This window comes from Acartia tonsa, chromosome 8 (genome assembly GCF_053477335.1).
Source record: "Acartia tonsa isolate MP-2025a chromosome 8, ASM5347733v1, whole genome shotgun sequence".
Lineage (NCBI taxonomy): Eukaryota > Metazoa > Arthropoda > Copepoda > Calanoida > Acartiidae > Acartia > Acartia tonsa.
In genome coordinates this window covers 9,112,550-9,134,625 of record NC_137267.1, presented here as the reverse complement: position 1 = coordinate 9,134,625, position 22,076 = coordinate 9,112,550, and the positions used below count along the sequence as shown (strand labels likewise).

Genomic DNA, 22,076 nt, shown 5'->3' with positions numbered 1-22,076 from the left:
CCGATGGACTTACTAATAAGTAAAGAGTATCTTCGCTACAGAAAGAAATTAATATTTGTTAAATATATAATATCATACATACTTGCTCTTCAAGCTAAAGGAATGAAAAATTGATTATAGAATAATTTCCCTTTTGATTTTTTACGACTCTCACCCCCCCCCCCTTAAATATTGAGATTGTGTGACTTTTCTTATTTGACACCCTCCATGGCTGTTTTAAAGTGGCGGGGGGTGTGTAACAGGGGGTTAAACATTCTCGTCAAATGGGGTGTATGGGGTTGGTCAAATAGAGGGTTGTATCCACCCCCTTCATAATGCCAGGAAGGTGGGTGGTAACACCCTCATTTTGCACGCTTCTGGTTAAAAACATCAACATTAATAAAATTGTTCCTTTCCCCCTTGATAAACTTTTTGGCTACCATGTTTTTATATAAGAAAAATGTATAATGTGCAAAATTGTTGGCAACTCTATTTTTTACATTATTATAGTAAAAATATAGTAAATTAGGCTAATTATGAATCAATTTAGCTCGTGTCCAGTTTTTTTTATACCAAAATTTTGCATTGAACAAGGTTGATACCGTACATAACGACTAAGCTATATCTATATATATATATAGGATGTTAACCATTATATGTTTTTATGCAATGACAGGTAAGTTAGGATAGGCTAAGCTTTGTTCCATAACACAGACACAGTCCACTTACATCAATCTTTAAGACTTTAATTCAAAGGGCATTGGATCAAAGGGTTGTATTTTTTATTAAACATATCAACATTTTTGTAGTTTTTCTATATTAAAGGGAGTGTGAACGTAAAAATTTCTCATCTGATTATCAAATCTTAACATTTACTAAGCACTTTTCAATACAATGATCAACCAAAAACGTCCTATTAACAAAAATATCCAGGAATAATGCCTTGATTTTATGGTATTTTGAGAGGGAAAAAGGAAAAAAACAGGGAAAATCTGAACGTTTTTGATTCTTATAATGTTTGTAGGGATATTTAACTTGTCATATATAGTTGAAACAATTTACTTACTGTTAAGGATTTATTTTATGCTATAAAATTGCCAATTAGTTTTTTTTATAACGTAGTAATTAGGTAATAAAGACATATTTTAAATTCGTATTATTGACAAAAAAATACCTCACTGTCTACAAAGGGTTGAATCTCATAGGTTATTTAAAATAATAATAACCTTTTTTATTGTGTTGGACAATAAATAACCCACTTTGGAGAATTAGTTTACACTTTTATCAGACTGTTTATAAAGAAATATTGCGTCTTTATTATTTACAAATTTGTAATTAAAATTGGATAATGATAAAAAAAACCTGTTTCTGGCTTTGTTATTGTATTTGGTTTTCAATAAAAAATATTGCTTATTTTATCAATTTCTAAGTAACTATACATTGGTTTAAAGCAAGGATTATGTTAAAAGTCAGCTTAACTGTTAGGAAAAATCTAGAACTATGTGAAAAAGTTTAATTTTAGCTATAATGGGAGAAAAAATCAATTTAATGGACATTTTATATAATACGGAAAAGAAGGTGTATCAACTTTTTTGCTTTTTATTTAAGATAGCTAGCCGGTTCTTTCAGTAAGTAGTAGATGTAAAATTTTTCATAGAATTCAGATATGCAATCGGTTTTTTTGTAGACCTCTTATTTTTTAAGTAATTTAAGTTTTTTAAAAAAATAATTAAGTCGGTTTTAAGGTACTAAAACGCAACAAAATAAAAGAAAAAAATGGCCAGTATGAACAAAAATAGTAAGATCTTTAATTTGACACCTTACTTTTAAAATTCTGTTGAGTAATTATTGAAAAAATCTATTTTTTTAACCTTGGTTTAATAAAAACTTTAGACCTAAATATTTTCTCCAACAGACATAAAAAACATGGGTTCATATATACCTTTAGAATCAGAAAAATATTATGAATCTATTCTAAGCAAAATTGAAAAAGTTTTATAAAACTATAATAAAAAAATAAGTTTATTTTAAGAATTATAATTTTCGGCTTTAAAGGGTTAGCTTGAACCAAACCTGAACCAAACCTAAACAAAAGACAATGCAATGTAGCAGTTATTTTTTAAACACAAGAAACAATAATGTATTTTTAACTGCATTGTTTTGAAGTTTATAAACAGACTGATGCATATTTGTTCATAATTTTTCATTCATTACATGTTCTTTAATATCACTATATTTATTGTAGTATCTATTGTATATATTGTATGAACGTTCTCCTTTTTTTCTGGCAATTCTATAGGTTAATTTTATAGGTTAAGCTTCCTGATTCGTCAATTTTTGCGATTTGTGATTGGCTAGTTTAGTAGTTACAATTCTTAAAATAAACTTTTAATTTTTTCTATTTTTTATTACAATTTTTTAAAACTTCTTCAATTTTGCTTAGAATGTATTCATATTATTTTTCTCATTCTAATGGTATGTATGAACCCATATTTTTTATGTCTATATGAGAAAATATTTAGGTTTAATGTTTTGATTAAACCGAGGTTAAAAAAATAGATTTTTTCAACAATTACTCAACATAATTTTAAAAGTAAGGTGTCAAATTAAAGATCTTACTATTTTTGTTCATACTGGCTATTTTCTTCTTTTATTTTGTTGCGTTTTAGTACCTTAAAACCGACTTAATTATTTTTTTAAAAAACTTAAATTACTTAAAAAATAAGAGGTCTACAAAAAAACCGATTGCATATCTGAATTCTATGAAAAATTTTACATCTACTACTTACTGAAAGAACCGGCTAGCTATCTTAAATAAAAAGCAAAAAAGTTGATACAGCTTCTTTCTTTCTTCCTTTCCCTGTACCTTATAAAAATCGTCGGAAAAAGCCGTGTTTTAAGCAAACAAAAGCGCGTTTTGCTCTATCTGTGAGATATTATAAATGAGATAATGTTAAGATTTGATATTAAGATGAGAAAAATTTACGTTCACAGTCCCTTTAAGAAAGATAGATTTTTTTAAACATAAAAAAACGCTGACGTTCTAAAATACTGTACAATGAAACAGACGAACATACACTAACTAAAAAGCGCTACTATGTCGAAGTAGATTACAAAAACTCATTTAAATCTTAAAATTTTATGTTACGATGTATAAAACTGCATCATTAAAAGCATTAATGGTGAAAAAGCGCTAAAGGCCTAGAAAAAGTATATCGCTTCCAAAGAAATATTTGATTAAAATAGATATTATTAAATAAATTATCAAATTAAATTAAATATATTTGTTAAAGTTGTTTTGTTTGGTCAGTCACTAAACACCAATTGAACAATCAAAAATCTTTAAAATATATATTTATTTTCGTATCTGTTGACAATTGTCTACAAATTTATTCAGGAAACCCAAATAAATTTTAGATAGAGTAAGAGGTAGTTTTTTACCTTAGGTTGGGTTATATTTGGTTCAGGGCATACCCGATGAAAAAATACCTCACCCATCCCCCACCTTATAGTAATTAATTTCAAAATTAATAGGGGTGAAGGGTTTTGTGCTATTTAAGGGAAATCACAAATACATATGTATAACTTATGACCTAAATAATATTAATACAAAGACGAAAAGAGAAGAGAATCGATTCATCTCGTTGTTTGAAATTGATAGAACTTTCTTATCAGGGCTGTAAGTTTTAATCATATATCACATATTTACTGCGCTCCTATAATGCTATTTTAATTTTGCATTTTGATATCCTTGTTAAAATTAATTATAAATTAAATTAGTCAAAAGAGTCAGAGAGCAAAGAAAAATATTTATATCTGATTTACGGTTACAAGCGGAACAACAAACGAAATGGCGAAGCTCTACAAATGAAAAATGTTTAACAAGAGTAAGAAAATAACCCTAACCATTTTCGAGATATGTATGATCAGATAAACGCGTCAGAGGAAAAAATGTTTTTTTTTTAGAATTATAGTTAGCTTAATTTTCAAACTAACTAATATTCGGCCATTTAAAAAAAACTATGCTTTGCAAATCTTATAATGTGATTGCGCTACTGAATCTGATTAAAAAGTATCTATACCGATTTCAATAATGTAAAGTATTCATATTTTAATAAGAGGGTCCAGAGCTGGAATTTTAAATTGTTTTGATGGTGCGCTGAATCGGGGCGATTCAGAGGTGAACCGGAGGTGCGCTGATGGTGCGCCACAGCTACTGCTATTTTACATGGATCTTTAAGAAGATTTTCGGCGCGGTGTTGCTAGATCGCTGGCGACACTCAATAACATATCCATACGTGCCGGAACAATTTTATAACTTAAGCGTCAGTACGGTGTTTTATACAAAACAATATATAATTTATTTTAAAAATAACTATAAAAATGTTTTCACGATAGTTTTGCAATAAAATATTAAACTAATTTCTAAAAAATATTTATTTATTAAATATGATTCACCCCGATTTAGCGCGGCAATGCCACTAGTTGAGTACCATTGGCGCGCTGGTACTGCGCCACTGGCCACACTAAATCGCCCGTGCCAATTCGATTTAAAGATTGGTATTAATAATCTCAGATTTTAATTATTAAAATCAACATGGACTCACAGAGTTGTAGGGTAGCTGTGCTCCTTATAAAAAGACATATTTATATCTGATTTTAAGGGCTCCAATTTCAATAAATAAAACCTACTTTGACTTACATAGTTGAAGAGTAGCTACGCTATTAATAGAAAAGAATTTATATCTGATTTAGAGGGCTCCAATTTCAATAAATAAAACCTACTTGGACTTACATAGTTGAAGAATAGCTACGCTATTAATAGAAAAGAATTTATATCTGATTTAGAGGGCCCCGATTTCAATAATTAAAACCTACTTGGACTTACATAGTTGAAGAGTACGCTATTAATAGAAAAGAATTTATATCTGATTTAGAGGGCCCCGATTTCAATAATTAAAACCTACTTGGACTTACATAGTTGAAGAATAGCTACGCTATTAATAGAAAAGAATTTATATCTGATTTAGAGGGCCCCGATTTCAATAATTAAAACCTACTTGGACTTACATAGTTGAAGAATAGCTACGCTATTAATAGAAAAGAATTTATACCTGATTTAGAGGGCCCTGATTTTAATAATTAAAACCTACTTGGACATACAGACTTACAATTTTGTAGGGTAGCTTTGCTCCTAATAAAAAAAATATTTATATCTGATTTAGAGGGCCCCGATTTCAATTATTAAAATCTGCATGCAACGCAATGAAACATGAAATAATTGCTTCGCAGATACAGGGCCCCTCACCCCTTTTGCAAATTTACATTGTCATTAACGCCAAGCTTTTCTATAAATAAGTTTGTCCGTTCAGTAACTGAAAACTAAAATCTCCAGTAATACAATTTAGTTTGGCCAGATTCGTTCTATAAATCTCAAACAGGGGATTTGCACAAAAAAATAGCCCTCTAGCTCTAACAGGAACTGAGATAATAAGCGACCGATTAAGATGCGGCAAGGGGCCTGACTGTAAAGGGTTAAGCATCCTGAAATAAAACCTTTGATAAACTGATGAAAACATTTTTTTTAGATTATATCTTACTAGCGGCTACGTCCCCTAGAAGCCTCTAAGAGCACTTAAGGTAGGAGGGGGAAAAGTCGACTCCATCTCATTTTAAATTTGAGTTTCAAAAATGTTTTTTGGGGAGAGGGGGTGAAGACACCCACCCCAAAAATAGATTAAAACCTTCCCAGGACCTATAAAAAGCTTCACTGTAAAGGAGAACAATATGGGTTCAGCGGTTAGCGAGATCCTTCGGGACAGACAAAAAACGCTTACTACTTTATATTTTAGGATAGATTATTAATTAAATGGACTAACAATCTATATTTGATAATGTTTGAGACCTTATGGATGTTGTCATCCTTGTTTACAAAATACCAAGATGCCTGACTGTTTCTCTGTGTCTGTATACAATATTTATTTTGTTGACGCCCCAGTCGATAACATTCTAATTTACAGGGAAGCTTTCTTATGTTTCTGTGGTGATTGTTTAACTACTTATCCAAAAGAGTCGTGATTCATTTAACTACAATTTTGTAAGATTATAAGAAAAATTTACGGGGTGGGGACCCTGTGTCGACTTTCAATTGTGTCTTTGAATATCATCCACAGTGTCCGAAATATAAATACAGCAAAGTCGCTGCAAAAGAGCAGAAAGCATTTTCCTAGTAGACGAAAAATGTTCCCACCATTGGAACCAGTTGCTTGTCTGAGTTATATTTATATACTTTTACATATATTTCATGGTAAAACTACACACATTGAAAGGTTTCGTGAATAAATATAAATTATTTATTTTACATTATTCATAATTAAATTAACAAATGTTGATACACAATTTTTAATTCTGTTGCACGTGTCCATAACTAGTTTTTTATACATATCTCTAAATGACTAAAATATAGGTAATGATAATTATACAAAATAAAATATTAAAAGTATTTCTGAAGTCAAAAAAGTTGTAGTGGGTTAAGGCTCCCTTAAAAATGACATTTAAAAGGTCTTTCTTCCTAATTAAGTTACAAAAATTATTTTTCAAATACAGCTTACCTTCATTAGACAGTAGTAAACTAAAACAAAAAATAAATTTTATTAGTAGTATAAAATTGAAAAAAAAAACACAACCTAACTAGGACTAATAGAAATTCATCTCGTGAGAATAAAAAAATAGACCAACAGATGGACAAGCAATTAATAAATCGTAGTAAGATAACACCTCTTTAGTTAAATGACTCTACTGGCTAAGACTTTCATTTTAGTTTTAAAAATATTAATAGTTATTTCTTTCATCGTATTATAAACGGCTTTCCGCGGATATAGAATGTACAATTATAAGATTGTACATTTTTAAATTCGTAGAAAGCTGGATATAATACGATGCTAGACATAGTTTTTTCTTATGGATGAGAACCGGTTCCTATCCACTGGATTCGAATGAATACGAGAAAATAATTTCTAGGGGTCAATATTTTTTTTCTCTCTAGAGAACATAATTATTAGGGGAATTTAGCTACTTCAAATAGACGAGAAACAAGGATGACAACATCCATAAGTAGCGAAGCACAAAATTTCGTGGATGGGACTTACGGTCATTGTTGTTTTCTTCAAACGACGGGAAATTTAATTTTGATATCTTTAACTGAAAAAATTTTGAAAATCGATTAATAAAATATAAAAAATAGCCAAAAACCTGCAAAAAGGCAGTCTGACCGTCATTGTTGGTTCTCCAAACGACGGAAAATTTAATTTTGATATATCTAACTGAAAAAAATTTGAAAATCGAACCATAAACACCAAAGATATGAGGAAAAATGTGGAAAATAAAAAAAAATACCCTAAAACCTGCTAAAAAGCCGTCCGACCGCCATTGATGTTTTAAAGGCAACTGTGCTCCTTAATGATGGGAATGTTGTAAAAAAATTTCAGCATTCTATCTTTTATAGGAGCTGAGTAAATCCTATTTCCCTCATAGCGTTACGGACGGACGGACTGACGGACAAAGTGAATTATAAAGTAGCTTCGCTACTAAAAATGTATCAAGGTCTTTATGAAGCTTTCAAATAATCTTACTTATTGAATTAACTGTATAAGTCCAGAAGTATATTCCATAACCTGAAACATTAAAAATTTAAATCGTTGAGACAATCTTTGAAAGTGCAACTACTTTTTAACTAAAGCTAGACTATGTGATCGTTCGACAGTAATTATTGACTAACTGTCATTTGAAGGTGGAGTCTAAAAGGGTCCTGAATGTAATTTGGTCTATCTCAAAAAACGCAAACTCAGTAATGTGCGACATTTTTAATGAATTAAATTAATCAACTTTTTTTAAAGAAAGCTTTTCTATAATCACTAAAAGTTTAGCTTTTGTATAGTTGAGGTTGGTCCGCCTTTCTGTTGGTAACAATTATCGCTTATTGTTAATAAAAAATCCTTGCGTCCATGTACACTTTTTAATAACATTTTTTATGATACTTGTGTAAATAAAAAAAGCTTATAAATGGTCCGTTGGTTGATCTGTTCATAACGGATAGCTTTTATTGTCATTAGGAATTTTAGAGTTGTCTTATTGATTTCCAACGTAGTAGTAGGGTGCCTGTACGATATAAAAAGTCAACCAGAAATTCCAGACGTTCATTATTAAATGCAAATTTTTTCTTTTTGACAACATTTTTTATGATTTTATGATTGGGGTTGGGGTGGGGGTGGGGTTGCGTTCAACGCTACCCTCTATTATCTCATTTCCTATTAGAGCTAGAGGGCTAAAAAAAAATCTGCAGGTCCCCTGTTTGATAATGAATTTCTGACCTCAAGTGAATCAAAGTCAATTTTCGCTTCCTTCACCCTTTTATTAACCAACCTTTGTTTTTAAGTCCTTTTCTACTTAAAAATTTTAAACAGCTGTAATTTTTTTATTTTTGTAGCAAGAAGAACAATTTTTTTGCAGAAAATGTTTATCTTTAACCCTTAACAGTCGGGCCCCTTGCCGCACCTTAATCAGTCGGGGGGGGGGGGGCGTTCAACGCCCCCCCCCCATATTATCTCAGTTCCTATTAGAGCTAGAGGGCTACATTTTTTTGTACAAGTTCCCTGTGTTATGATGAATTTCCGACCTTAAGTAAGTCAAAGTCAATTTTCGCTTCCTTCACCCTTTTATTTAACAACCTTTGTTTTTAGGTCCTTTTTTACTTAAAAATTTCAAACGGCTGTAATTTTCTTATTTTTGAAGCTAGAAGAACATTTTTTTGCAGAAAATGTTTATCTTTATGTAAATTTTAAATTTGAAATGTCAAAATATAAATTTCAGCGGCCGCAGCTGTACTTGGCAGCTGCCAGCCGCCGCAGTCGGCGGGAAAACGGCGGTGGATCTTTATGAAATTTTAATACGTTATGTAGACATGTAAGAAAAGCTTAAGTTTAAAATTTGAAGTCTCTAAGTCAAAAATTGAGGCCACAGGAGCCGTTTAAAGATTTCTGGAGACCTGGAGGATCAGGACCTGCAGGATCATACCTGAAACCTAAAATTGACTTGAACACCTGTATTTCATATAAGGATGTACTACTAGAGGATATTTTAGTATTTTGGCAAGATAAAATACTTTGTTTAAGTCAAAAAAATATTTTTGCTCTTTACCTGGATGACCCTGCCAGGTTTGCTGGCATCCTGTGCCCACCAGGATGGAGATATTCAAAAAATTCCAACTCTCAGTTATGTGTCATACCCAAACTTAAAAAGTCACGCAGTTTGGGCTCTTTATCTTTCACACACAGAAAATGAGATAGAAAAAACCGGATGGGGGGGCGTTCAACGCCCCCCCCCCCGACCGTTAAGGGTTAAGTAAATTTTATATTAGAAATATCAAAACATAAATTCTAGCGGCCGCAGCTGTACTTGGTAGCTGCAAGCCGCCGCAGTCGGCGAAAAATGTTGGCGGATCTTTATGAAATTTTAATACATTATGTAGACATGTAAGAAAAGCAATTTGAAGTCTCTAAGTCAAAAATTGCGGTCACAGGAATCTTTTAAAGATTTCTGGAGACCCGGAGGATCAGACCTGAAGGATCATACCTGGAACCTGAAATTGACTTGAACACCTGTATTTCATCTGAGGATGTATCACTAGAGGATATTTCAGTATTATGGTAAGATAAAATGCTTTGTTTAAGTCACAAAAATATATTTGCTTTTTACCTGGATGAAATTTCCAGGTTTGCTGGCATCCTGTTCCCACCAGGATGGAGATATTCAAAAAGTTTTAACTCTCAGTTATGTGTCATACCCATACTTATGAGTTAATGGTTAACAGTCAGGCCCCTTTTCAGACCCTAATCTGTAGGAAGGGAGGGGGGGTGGCATGAACACCCTTGCTTTTATTTCAGCTCTTTTCAGAGCTAGAGTCCTAAAAAGAATTATGCAAGGCCACTGTCTAATAATAAATTTAAATAAGTCAGTCAAAGTATTTTTTTTTATTTTTAAGGTAGAAAAGCAAATATTTAAGAAAATGTTTATCTTAACTATACTTATAATTCATATAGGGATTTACTAAAAGAGGATATTTAGTATCTTTGTAAGGTAAATTCTTTGTTTAAGTCTCTGGTATATGTTATATCCATATGTAATAAGTCACTTATTTATGGTTTTCAATCTTTTACAAATGAAAAACTGAAGGGGGGGGGGGGCATTTAATAACATAATAAAATTTCATTATGATCTGCCGTAGTTTACCTGATGACTGCGGCAGCTGGCAGCTGTAAAGTACAGCTGTGCCCGCCAAAATTTATGTTTTGAGATTTGTAATACAAAATTTACATAAAGATAACATTTTCTGAAAAAAAAAATAGTTTTCTAGCTTCAAAATTTAGGAAATGGCAGCCTTTTAAAATTGTTTAATAAAAAAGGACCTAAAAACAAAGATTGTTGAATAAAAGGGTGAAGTAAGCTGAAATTGACTTTGACTCACTTTTAGTTGGAAATTTATCATTAAACAGGGAACATGCACAAATTTTCTTAGCTTTCTAGCTCTAATAGGAGCTGAGATAATAAGAGGGGGGGGTGTTGCACCCCCCCCCCGACTAATAGGCGCAGCAAGGGGCCTTACTGTTAAGGGTTAAGGATGATAAGAACAAAGGGTTATCATTATCAAGAAATTAAGAAATATGTGAAATAAGAAAAAGTTACTTGCCCTGTCATCTACAGATACCTTACAATGATGGAAAATTCAATTTTAATACCCTTATTTACTGAAGTTTTTAAAATCTGACCACAAAAGATACAATCGGGAAATGTGAAAAATATAAAAATAGCCAAAAAAACCTATTAAAGATTTAATCTAAAAATACTAAAATCGCTTAGATGTTGAAAAAATAAAATTAATAGGAAATTTTAACATGTCTAGATTAACAATAAGAGCTGCTTGTAACGTACAAAAGTACAAACGTACAAACTGACATACAGACGTAAGGAGGGACTTATCCCAATTATAGAATGGCTTCGCTTTTAAAATTATCTATTTTACCTTTTCTTATCATAAAATTGTAAGTAATGTATCTATTAAATAACAAATTAGATGGTGGGTTCATTTCCCCCTTTTTGTTTGACTATAAGTAGAGCCCCCAGTCTTGTCTTTGTTTCCATGAAAAGGTAATAAAGTACATATTAATATTTTTAATAAAAAATGTTATTGCATAATAATAGTTAACCGAAATTCCGTATCATAATAAACAAATAATTTTGTCACTTATAATGTTTTTTTTTATCATATACTTTCTTTTTTTTATCTCTTTATTTATGAAAAATTTACGTTATTTCTTGTTGGGAAAATTATAAAAAAAAATTGTTTTAATTTAAGCTTTTCTAAATTAAGATTTTATTTCATCAAAATTACCTACAGTTTAATTGAAAAAGAATAGGTAATAAATTAATAATTAAAAATGTTTTGATTGATTTTTTCATTTCTTGTTGTCCTAGGAATCAATAAACCAAAAATTAGATCAATCGGATGATTAGATCACATAAACATTTGTTGTTAAACAAGGATGACAACATCCATAAAAGCGAAGCACTGAAACGGTAGGACAAACGGACATTAACACTTGTATAGTGTCAGAACTGAATAATCATAATATAAATGTATAAGAGTCAAAGCAAAATTGTAAGTAAATTTGTTGAAAAACTGCTTGATTCAGGATAATGTCAGGACATACATATTATTGATTATAGAGTTGCTTTGCTTATTACATTATACTTTGTTGTCCCAGGAATCAATATACCAAAAATCAGATCAATCGGATGATTAGATCACATAAAAATTAGTTGTTAAAAAAGTAAAAAAATCTGTATGTTTAAAATGGACGTACGGACATTTTTGTGATAATAATAGAGTTGCTATGCTTTCTAAATCGTACCTAACTATTAAAGGAATCACCATGCAAAATTTAAAATCGATAGGTCAATTCTAACATGCCTAAATTAACGGAAAAAAACATCCGTTACGGACGAACGGACCGACCCTAATTATAGAAAAGCTTCGCTTTTAAAAAGTAAAATTTGTTGTTAAAAAAGTAGAAAAATCATTATGTTTAAAATGGACGTACGGACATTTTGGTAATGATTATAGAGTTGCTACGCTTTCTAAATCGTAACTAACTACTAAAGGAATCAACATGCAAAATTTGAAATCAATAGGACAATTCTAACTTGCCTAAAATAACGAAAAAAGCTATCCGTTATGGACGGACGTACGGACAGACTGACCCTAATTATAGAAAAGCTTCGCTTTTAAAAATCAGATATAAAGATTGATTATAAGATATAAAAAAAAACATTAAAAAGGTTGGACGTGCGGACTTTCTCGTAAGGATTATAGAGTTGCTACGCTTCATAAATCTTTACTTAACTGTTATAGGAATTATCATGCAAAGTTTGAAATCGCTAGGACAATTCTAACATGTCTAAATTAACAAAAAGAGCTAACCGTTACGGACGGACTGACGAACAGACTGGCTTTAATTATAGAAAAGCTTCGCTTTTAAAAACAAACAATAAACTACCCCGCCTTTTTGTCAAATAAGAGAGAGTTTTGTAAAATTAGGGTCGGTCCGTCCGTAATGGTTAGCTCTTTTCGTTAATTTCGGCATGTTAGAATTGTCTCATCGATATCAAACTTTGCATGATGATTCCCATGACAGTTAGGTACAATTTATAGAGCTTAGCATTTTGACAACATGTTGTTGTATAATATGCTTCTCCTATTCATCTGATTTTTGGAATATTGATTCTTAGGACAACAAGGTAAAGTATTATAAGCAAGGCAACTCTACAATAAAATCCTAAAAATGAAAGTATGCCCTTTTATTTGATCCTATATATGTGCAATTTTGCAACACATTTATGTATAATTTTGTTTAGACTTAAAAATTAATGTTCTGCTTCTGAAACTCTATAAGAGTTATTGTTTTAAATAGTTAAAATAGTTAAAACCTTCCCTGAAGCTACAGACAAAAAAGCTTACTACTTTATACAATAGGATACATCTGTGCTTCGCTAATAACAGATGTTGTCATCTTTGTTAATTGTGAATTAACATTTTTAGTAGCGAAGCTACTCTATAATTTGAAATGTCCGTCTGTTCATCTGTCCGTATGTCTTAGTTTGGGGGAAACATGATTTTCTCGGCTTCTATAAAAGATAAAAGGCTGAAACTTCTTGTCAACATTCTTATACTTGAAGCTACTCTATAATTTAAAATGTCCGTCTGTCCTTATGTCCATCTGTCTGTATGTATTAGTTTAAGGAAAACGTGATTTTCTCGGCTCCTATAAAAAATAAAAGGCTGAAACTTTTTTTCAACATTTTTATACTTGATTATCAATTTGCATTAATTATTACATTGTTCCTAAACGTCCTAAAAATCAACGTTTTAAAAATCATGTTTGAAAGTGACATACAGACATTTGTTAAAGATTATATAGAGTTTTTTAGAGTTGCTACGACCTATAAATAATGCATTAAGATTAAGAATGATAATACAAATTTTGAAATTCATAGGGTAATTCTAGCATGCCTAAATTAATTATCGGCGTTTTTTTCTAGCTAGGCAGGCAAGGGGGCCGAGCGCTGCGGCTAGGCAGGCAAGGGGGCAGAGTGCTGCGGCTAGGCAGGCAAGAGGGCCGAGCGCTGCGGCTAGGCAGACTAGTGAGCCGAGCGCTGCGGGCTTAGGGCGGACAAAGTAACCATAATTTTAGAAAAGCTTCGCTTCAAAAGATTCATAATGATATTAATTTTTCTATTCATTGTCCATTTTCAATATTAATGCGACATTCTTAAATATCTTATTCCCATTATTATTAAATTTTCTTTAAAAAAATAGCTCATAACTTTTTAATAGAAAGTTTGCCCATTTCGTCCATAAAGTGTTAACACACTATTATATTCGTGTTCCCCACCCAACTATAAATTCCAAGTACACCTCTCATAGTACAAAACTGTATAAAAAGTCGTCAAAAAAGGAACACGTAAAAATTCAAGATATCTGACAGTACAAGCAGGACATTCAGGACCCTTTTAGACTCCACCCATTTGAAATTGTGTTTAATTATTTATATACTAGCGGCTACGCCCTTAAAAGCCTCTAGGGGACCTTGAGGGCAGGGGCGTCCAAGCTTTTTTATTTTATTTTTTTTTTGGGGGGGGGGGGTTAAAATTTTGAAAATAAAAATTTTGGGGGTGCCCACCCCTAAGCTCATTTGGGGGGGGGGGGGGGTAATCTTTATTTATAGAGGCATTTTTTTTATTTGGGGGGGGGGGGGGTAAAAATTGAAAATCCAAACCTTCCCATAACCTATGAGAAACTACACTGGACTTCTTTTAACTGATATTTTTATCTAATGTTGTTGCTACTTGCTACAAAATAAGTTTGATAAAATAAGAAAGCTATTTACCTATAAATGTTGCTAGCTCTTTTTTCTTAGACTGCTTTATCATTTTCTCAATCCATTCTAGGCAAAAGTTACAATTTTAAACAAAAAAAGTTATAACTTTGATTTAAAAATTAAATGTGATTGAAATGGTTTAAATCCTTTAAATTGAACTAGATCTATTTTTAAAAGTTTCCTTATTACAAATCTAAGCTCTTAGTTATTCCTTTGAATGCACATTGCAATAAATCATATTGGTTCTAGTGTTCAAAATGATAAGATAATATTCAGTGCACTGTATATTTGAGCTGCTTTTTTTTAAACCTGTAGCATTAACGATAATGATAGCATGCCTGCTTGCTGTCGGGAAGATATTGGGTTGAAGTTCCAACTTCCAGTCAACACTGCGTCATACTAGAGACGTTAAAAATTGTACCTTATGCTGCTATGTCTGGAACGTGACACTAATAAAGGGGGTAAGGGTAATGCCTTGAACCATAAACCTGCGCAACTCATTACCATGCACAGACAAAGGTTGTGCAATAAAACACTTGGCTGTCTGTTGGATGTTTCTTTACCTAATATCCTTGAGTTATAGACTATCGAGTTCCATTACGAGCGGATAATGCTGTGGCTTCTCTAGATGATCACTAAAATCGAAGGAGAATCCCGCTCTAACGAGGTAAGTGATAGCTTTACACCAACCTGATCTACCAAGCACTACTAAAGGTATTCTAAGTATGAAACAGGAGACCAAAATGATGATTATTGCCCAACGAAATCTTGAATATTTGTCGTCCATTACTAAAAAAACAAGGATGATAACATCCAATGGTAGTGGTGTACATTTGTTTTGTTTGAGAAGCTGAATATTTTTGACAGACAAAATAACACGGTTTTTTTTTGTAGATGTATAAATTTATTGGTTCAAATTCTATAAGAGGAATGTAATGTTCTCTGTGGCTACTAAAAATTAACGTCACCTTTTTTGTAAACTTCCTTAAGATATTTGAGCATTTACTCCTTCTACCTTTAAATTAGTTTATTTTGATATAAGCTTCGCTACTAATGGATACTGTCATCCTTGTTTAAATTATTCCTGCGGCAGTAACTTAAACATATAATTCGTAACTAACAAGACTTTTTTAAACTTATGATTTATTTATTCACCAATACGATGCAATAAATAACTTTTTACCGTTTCTGATGTCGATATCAACAGAAACTGGACGTTGTTGGCCTGAAATAGTATGTATAAGAATTTAAGAAACAAACAAAAAATAATTTGAATATAAGAAAAAAATTTTTTTAAGGGAAAAAATCACGAAACCTTCATAATGAATAAATTGCTTCAGTTTTTTGTATTGATGAAAAATATAATAATATTCGCTGATAAAAAAAAAATAAAAATATAACCTGATATCTTATGATAAATGTTTGAGTATGAAATCATAATACTTATGGATAAGATAACGAAAAACACACTCAGAATAAATATATCATGTTTTAAAATTTAATGAAAGATGATTCCTTAATTAATTAGTTAAACTTTAAAAAGCGATCAACTCTTTAGTTATTGAAAGTGCGATATTTTCAATAATCAAATATAATTTGAATTTATTACACTTAAAATTTCCATAAAATCTACTGATATATTCCTGTTGATAATAACATAAGGAGAAATTCCATTCTCATTGCAGGATAAAATCTCACACATTGCATACGCCTAGATTAGAACAAGGTCTCTCCTCTCATAAAGTTAATTTATCCATTGGTAAGCTAAAAGTGTTGATGGGTAAGAATGTATCAGAATGTATTGGAATATACAAAATAATTGCTAAAGGGTTAAAAAACACCCGTTATAAAAGCAAAAAAAACTAGCAGGACTGATCAGACATTTTTCGTCATAAAAATGAGGGCGATAAGAGGAGAAGTGGGCGAAAAAACCTTAAAAAAGAAGTATTATCACTCATTTTTATGACGTCACATGTCTGATTTTTGTGTGACTTTCTCCATTTACTTGTAGTGCATTTTCTTAATCCTACAACCAAACAAAAGCACATCAGCAAAAGTATCAAATCCTTGTTGATTGGAAGGGTTGGTATATTTTTGCAAAAATGAGTACAATTTTCTTGTCCAACTTATATTAGGGGATGCTAATATTTAATGTAAGAAGTTCATCTCACTAATAGAAATTAACCTGAACAAAGCCGGCTCTTCCATATGACCCAGAGAAAAAATAGACTGGTAGTTCTGTACAACATGCTATACTCCAGATAATAACAAAACTTTTCAAGCCTTTCCTCAATATTTTCCACTAGAATTAAAACGAGATTGAAATAAATTTATAGGTTCAAATTTATGAATAGCATTTAGATATATTTTTAATCGGTAGAGCCGATCAGCTCGTAGTTACGGTTGCGGATCCCAGAGATCTACAAAATCAACTGGATTCGAATCGGCAAATGGGGAGCCGCACCACTGCACAGAAAATAGTTCTGTACAATTACCTCTTTAAAGTTTTCTAAAGAGGGTTTTAAATGTTTTATTTCAATAAATAACTAAGAAGTATTAAAGACTTTTTCACTCAGTGAATTTATCATATTTTTAAAGAACCTATCTATATTATTTTATATTTAACATTTATTAAATGACAGATTTGATAAGGAAGTAAACTTCCTTTGTTTTATAATTTTCTATATAAAAACTTGCCTTATAAATGACACATCTGAAATCCCCTGGCTGCTTCCCCATCAAATCTTGTCTAAATAAGAAGCAAGGACAATAATGTCCGTAAGTATTACAGAGATGGATCTTTAAATCGTTTAGTGGTGCGCTAAATCGGGGCAATCCAGTTCACCCCGGTTTGGCGCGGCAATGACACTTGTTGAGTGCCATTGCCGCGCCAATACCGCGCCACTGGGCGCGCTGGTTCGCCCATTCCATTTTGATTAAAAGATTAAAATCTAATAATATCTAGGTGTGCCGAACTGGATCTCCCCGATTTAGCGCACCACTAAACGATTTAAAGATCCAGGATTTAAAGATAAGAGAATGATAAAGAAACAGAGAGATGACACATCGAAAAAAGGGGGAGTAAAAATAGAAAAATAGCGAGAAAGATACAAAAGCCTCAAATTTGAACCCGTTTTGTTGCAAAAAAATCCGCAAAGAAGGATTGTCTGTTTAGGAACAGGTTTGATTTGTAAAGTTATAATATGACCTTTTCACTAAGGCTCCCTAAGAAAAAGAAAAAAGAACAAAGGAATAAATGCCGTATTGTTAGAAGAATGTATATTATGAACTCAAACCTTTATATTCAAATTGCAGCTGAAGAATTATATTTTTAGAAGGATTGCAGAATAGCTATGCTTCCAAAATGGAAAATTAAATTACCTATAGTGAGCTAGGAAGGCCATAGATAGGTATGTTGCTTTAACTATTAAATTTCTAATGATGGCCAAAAGTTGACAAGTATTTCCTGCATATAACCAAACAATTTAATCATATAACTAAGAAACTTATTGTGATGTTGTCTTTGTTGCCTTGGGTGTATTCATATTATGCAATTTTTTATAATTATATTTCTCGTATTCATTCGAACACGGTGGGTTAAAACCAGTTCTCATCCATACGAAAAAACTATGTCTAGCATTGTATTATATCCAGTGTTCTACGAATATAAAAATGTTCAATCATCTCGGCATATCGGGGCTAAAAAAACTGGGTTTAATCTTATAATTGTACATTTAATATCCGCGGTAATCTGTTTATAATACGCTGTGAGAAATAACTATTCCCGGTTCTTTTCTTTTCTTAGCATTACATTTTTTAGGGTATAATTTACACAGCTTGATTTTAACAAAACATTTGACGCTTAGTTTAGGTATAATAGAATGAATAGTTATTCATTGCATCGTATAATAAACATCTTTCCACGGTTAGTCAATAGAAAATAATAATATTAAAGTAAGTTTTGTTTTTTTCCGAGGGGTCGGGGGTTAAAACTACATTTCATAGTGTTTATTTAAATTACAGTACACATGTCCATCAATTATAAAAAAGAAAGCAGTTCAATGATTGGATTGAAATTATTTTAGCTTTTCACTATCTTTTAAGAACCTAAATTAACTGCTTAGAATGCAATTTTCTGTAACATCTACAGCAGTAATCTTTATTCCTTATAAAATATATTGTAAGTTTCCTGAGAAAGGTAGGGTGTGGTGTAGGTAAACAGAACTGATGGGTAGCAGACCAATTATTATGTACAACAAATCACAGAACGATAAATGCACAATCATCATTGTGAACGGTGATATTTTGAAATCAGAAATCCCACAATTACTGGAATATAATAGTTATTTCTCGCATCGTATTATAAACAGCTTTCCGCGGATATAGAATGTACAATTAAAAGATTAAAACCAGGTTTTTAGCCCCGAGGTGCCGAAGGCACAGGCTAAAAAAACTAGTCTCAATCTTATGATTGTACATTTTTATATTCGTAGAAAGCTGGTTATATTACGATGCTAGACATAGTTTTTTTCGTATGTATGAGAACCGGTTCTTATCCACCGGATTCGAATGAATACAAGAAATTTAATTATAGATGGATACAAGTCTTTAAAAATCTAAGGCCAAAAATGTCTTAAGACTTGTGTATGCTTGTTTAATTTGTCCTTAACTTAACAAGATCCACAAAAATGGTTAAAATGTTTCTGATTTAGGACGGTTAAGTTAAGACGAAGGTATATAATGAAGTTAAAAAGTATCTGCGCTATCAAGAACTCTATTGATCAATTCTATATTTTTGATACTTTTTTTATTTTCAAAGAAGACAAGTCCACAAGACACGTGTTTTATTCGCGGGACATGAAGTTATGACAAAATTGTATGACGTACGTACGGACAAATCCTAAATGTAAACTAGATGCACTTTAAAAATTAACCTGTAAAAGCAGTACAGAAAAGCAGCTATTGTCAAAATATTTCCGACTAAACCTGAACATTTTTAGCAAACTGATTTAAATTGTAGAAGGTTTTTCTCTTTCTGAATATTTAAGCGAGATTGGGAAATGAAAAAAATCAATAACTTGTAAAGCAATATTTTCGAAAGCATAATTGCTACAATCAATTATAAATGTCTTTTAAAAAAAAAGATAGAAATTACCAACAATTATGACAGCTAGAAGATTTATTATAAATATTTTTTGGTCCTCTAAAATTTCCGGAAAACATTCTTCTGATAGCTGTCTTATACTAAAATATAAATATATAAAAAAATAGTTATTTATCTCATCGTTTTAAAGACAGCTTTTCGATGATATGAAAATGGAAAATAATACAATTAAAATCAGTTTTGTTAACCTCGAGGGTCCGAAGGCCCGGGTTAACAATGCAGGTATCAATTTTATGATTTTATGTTAAGATTCGTGGAAAAATGTATGTAATTTAAAGATTTACATGATTTTCAGATGGCTGAGAATTGTTTGTTAACACCGGATATAAATCTGAATCGAAGCCATTCTGTAGAAATAATTACTAGAGTAAAAAAATATAAAACACTGTTTCAAAGGCAAGAGCATTACATATCATACGACAGACAATTTTTCCTCGCTCCTATAAAATTGAGACAAATGCGAAACTTTTCAACGGTCACAGAAAAAGAGTTACAACTTCATTAAATGCATAATTGCACCCATTTAAAAAAATCATTAGATATTTAAATTTAGTTTTAAAAAATTATGCTAACCTGTTATAGTCAAAACTGCTATAATTATCATAACAAACTATTGGTTCAAAACAACTTATATTTCCCACATTTTCTAGATACATTTTATATCTAAAAAAAATGAAACATTATTTAATGCGCAGTAAATACAGTTTTTAAAAAAATATATAGAATATTACTTTTTATGACATATACTACTGAAATAATATAATAAACAAAAAATACGTATATTCCTTATCAAGTTTTGACAAAACATTTAATAAATTGTAAGTTTTTTTTATAATTTACTTGCCATAGCTTTATTAAAAGCGTTTCGCCCCTAGCCTCAAGAACTGTTTTAAATATTTTAATTAAATTTATTTGGGGGTGGTGGGGTATAAATGTTTATTTATGAGAGAACCTAAATTAAGTTCCTAAACTTGCCATAATGAACCAATATTAACCTTCCCTAAAAAAATGTGGAACAAATAAGAATACCGTTCGGACAAATAGACATACAAGCCGTCACAAAAACTGCTTCTTTAGTGTAAGTACAAATATGTTTTAATGGATTTCAAAAAAGGACACTCATAAGCCTGTTTTAATTCTAAACGGGAATAAAACTTAACTAAATTATCCAATACAAATCACTATTCTTTAGTTGTGGGTTACCTCTGGATCTTTAAATCATTATAGTGGTGATCCAGATCGGGGTGAGCCAACTGTCCACCAATAAGAGCACAGTATTTTATGCCGCGCTGTGATTTGCTGAAATTCGGCTCACCCCGATCTGGCTAACCACTAAAATGATTTAAAGATCCAGCTCTGAATTATCCCATCCCAATTCATCTTCGCTTTTTTATTTTGTTTAAAAATTAAGAAATATCAAAAGGAAAAAGTAGACTGACAAGCAAATTATAATATCCTGTTCATTTTGAAGAGCAAATTGACCCCAGATTTAGAATAGGTGCGATAAAGTTAATATGAGCCAATTGTGACAAAAACAGCTTATTTCTATTAAAGAATACATAAATTACCATAGATAGGCTGTCAGATATAATAGTACGTCCAACTTAGAAAGTAACTTCCATAAGCCGAATATTTTCTTCAACAACATAAGCAACAATAATTTCCCGAAATTTCCAATTTAATGATTAGGAATCTATATATTCTTTAACAAGGATGACAACACCCATAAAAGCGAAGCTCTGAAACGGTTGGACAAACGGACATTAACACTTGTATAGTGTCAGAACTGAATAATCAGAATAATGAATAAGAGACAAAGCAAAATTGTGAGTAAATTTGTTGAAAAAACTTCTTGATACAGGAAAATGTTTATGGACATACTTACATTTTAGAACTTGATTATAGAGTTGCTTTGCTTAAAATATTGTACTTTGTTGTCCCAGGAATCAGAATTCCAAAAATCAGAACAATCGGGATAATTAGATCACATAAAAATTTGTTGTTAAAAAAGTAAAAAATCAACATGTTTAAAATGGACGTACGGACATTTTGGTAATAATTATAGAGTTGTTTTGTTACGCTTTCTAAATCGCACCTAACTACTACAGGAATCAACATGCAAAGTTTGAAATCGATAAGACAATTCTAACATGCCTAAAATAACAAAAAAAGCTATCTGTCTCGGACGGACCGACCCTAATTATAGAAAAGTTTCGCTTTTAAAAAGCATATATCGATTGAAATTCAATTATTCTAGGAGATAGATAATTAAAATAAAATATTCTACTTTAATGTCGGTTTCAAAAATTATGTTAAATGCAAAATTTTAATTTGGGTAGGGGGGTGGGGTATTATTTTATCTCCTCTGCACAATGGCATAGACTCGAAATAAAGTATTACCAAACTTTACCAATAAACTGTAAACAAATATGATAAATATA

General features: G+C 31.2%; 1 protein-coding gene and 2 long non-coding RNA genes across 3 annotated transcripts; all 3 read right to left on the bottom strand.

Annotated features, from left to right (window-relative positions):
- Positions 1-6,265: 6,265 nt before the first annotated feature.
- On the bottom strand, positions 6,266-14,531 carry LOC145325396 (uncharacterized). Its single transcript, XR_013881470.1, has 4 exons — positions 14,481-14,531; positions 7,611-7,652; positions 6,591-6,610; positions 6,266-6,434 (listed from the first exon to the last, which is right to left on the bottom strand). It is a non-coding gene; the product is annotated as an uncharacterized LOC145325396 (long non-coding RNA).
- Positions 14,532-15,156: 625 nt separating this feature from the next.
- On the bottom strand, positions 15,157-15,942 carry LOC145325395 (uncharacterized). Its single transcript, XR_013881468.1, has 3 exons — positions 15,873-15,942; positions 15,655-15,696; positions 15,157-15,260 (listed from the first exon to the last, which is right to left on the bottom strand). It is a non-coding gene; the product is annotated as an uncharacterized LOC145325395 (long non-coding RNA).
- Positions 15,943-16,039: 97 nt separating this feature from the next.
- On the bottom strand, positions 16,040-20,315 carry LOC145325394 (uncharacterized). Its single transcript, XM_080168384.1, has 8 exons — positions 20,209-20,315; positions 19,627-19,715; positions 19,406-19,457; positions 18,664-18,800; positions 17,853-17,940; positions 17,169-17,220; positions 16,657-16,773; positions 16,040-16,182 (listed from the first exon to the last, which is right to left on the bottom strand). The coding sequence occupies exons 1-8, from the start codon at positions 20,289-20,291 to the stop codon at positions 16,057-16,059; spliced, it is 744 nt and encodes a 247-aa protein (XP_080024510.1). The 5' UTR covers positions 20,292-20,315; the 3' UTR covers positions 16,040-16,056.
- Between the last annotated feature and the right edge of the window lie 1,761 nt (positions 20,316-22,076).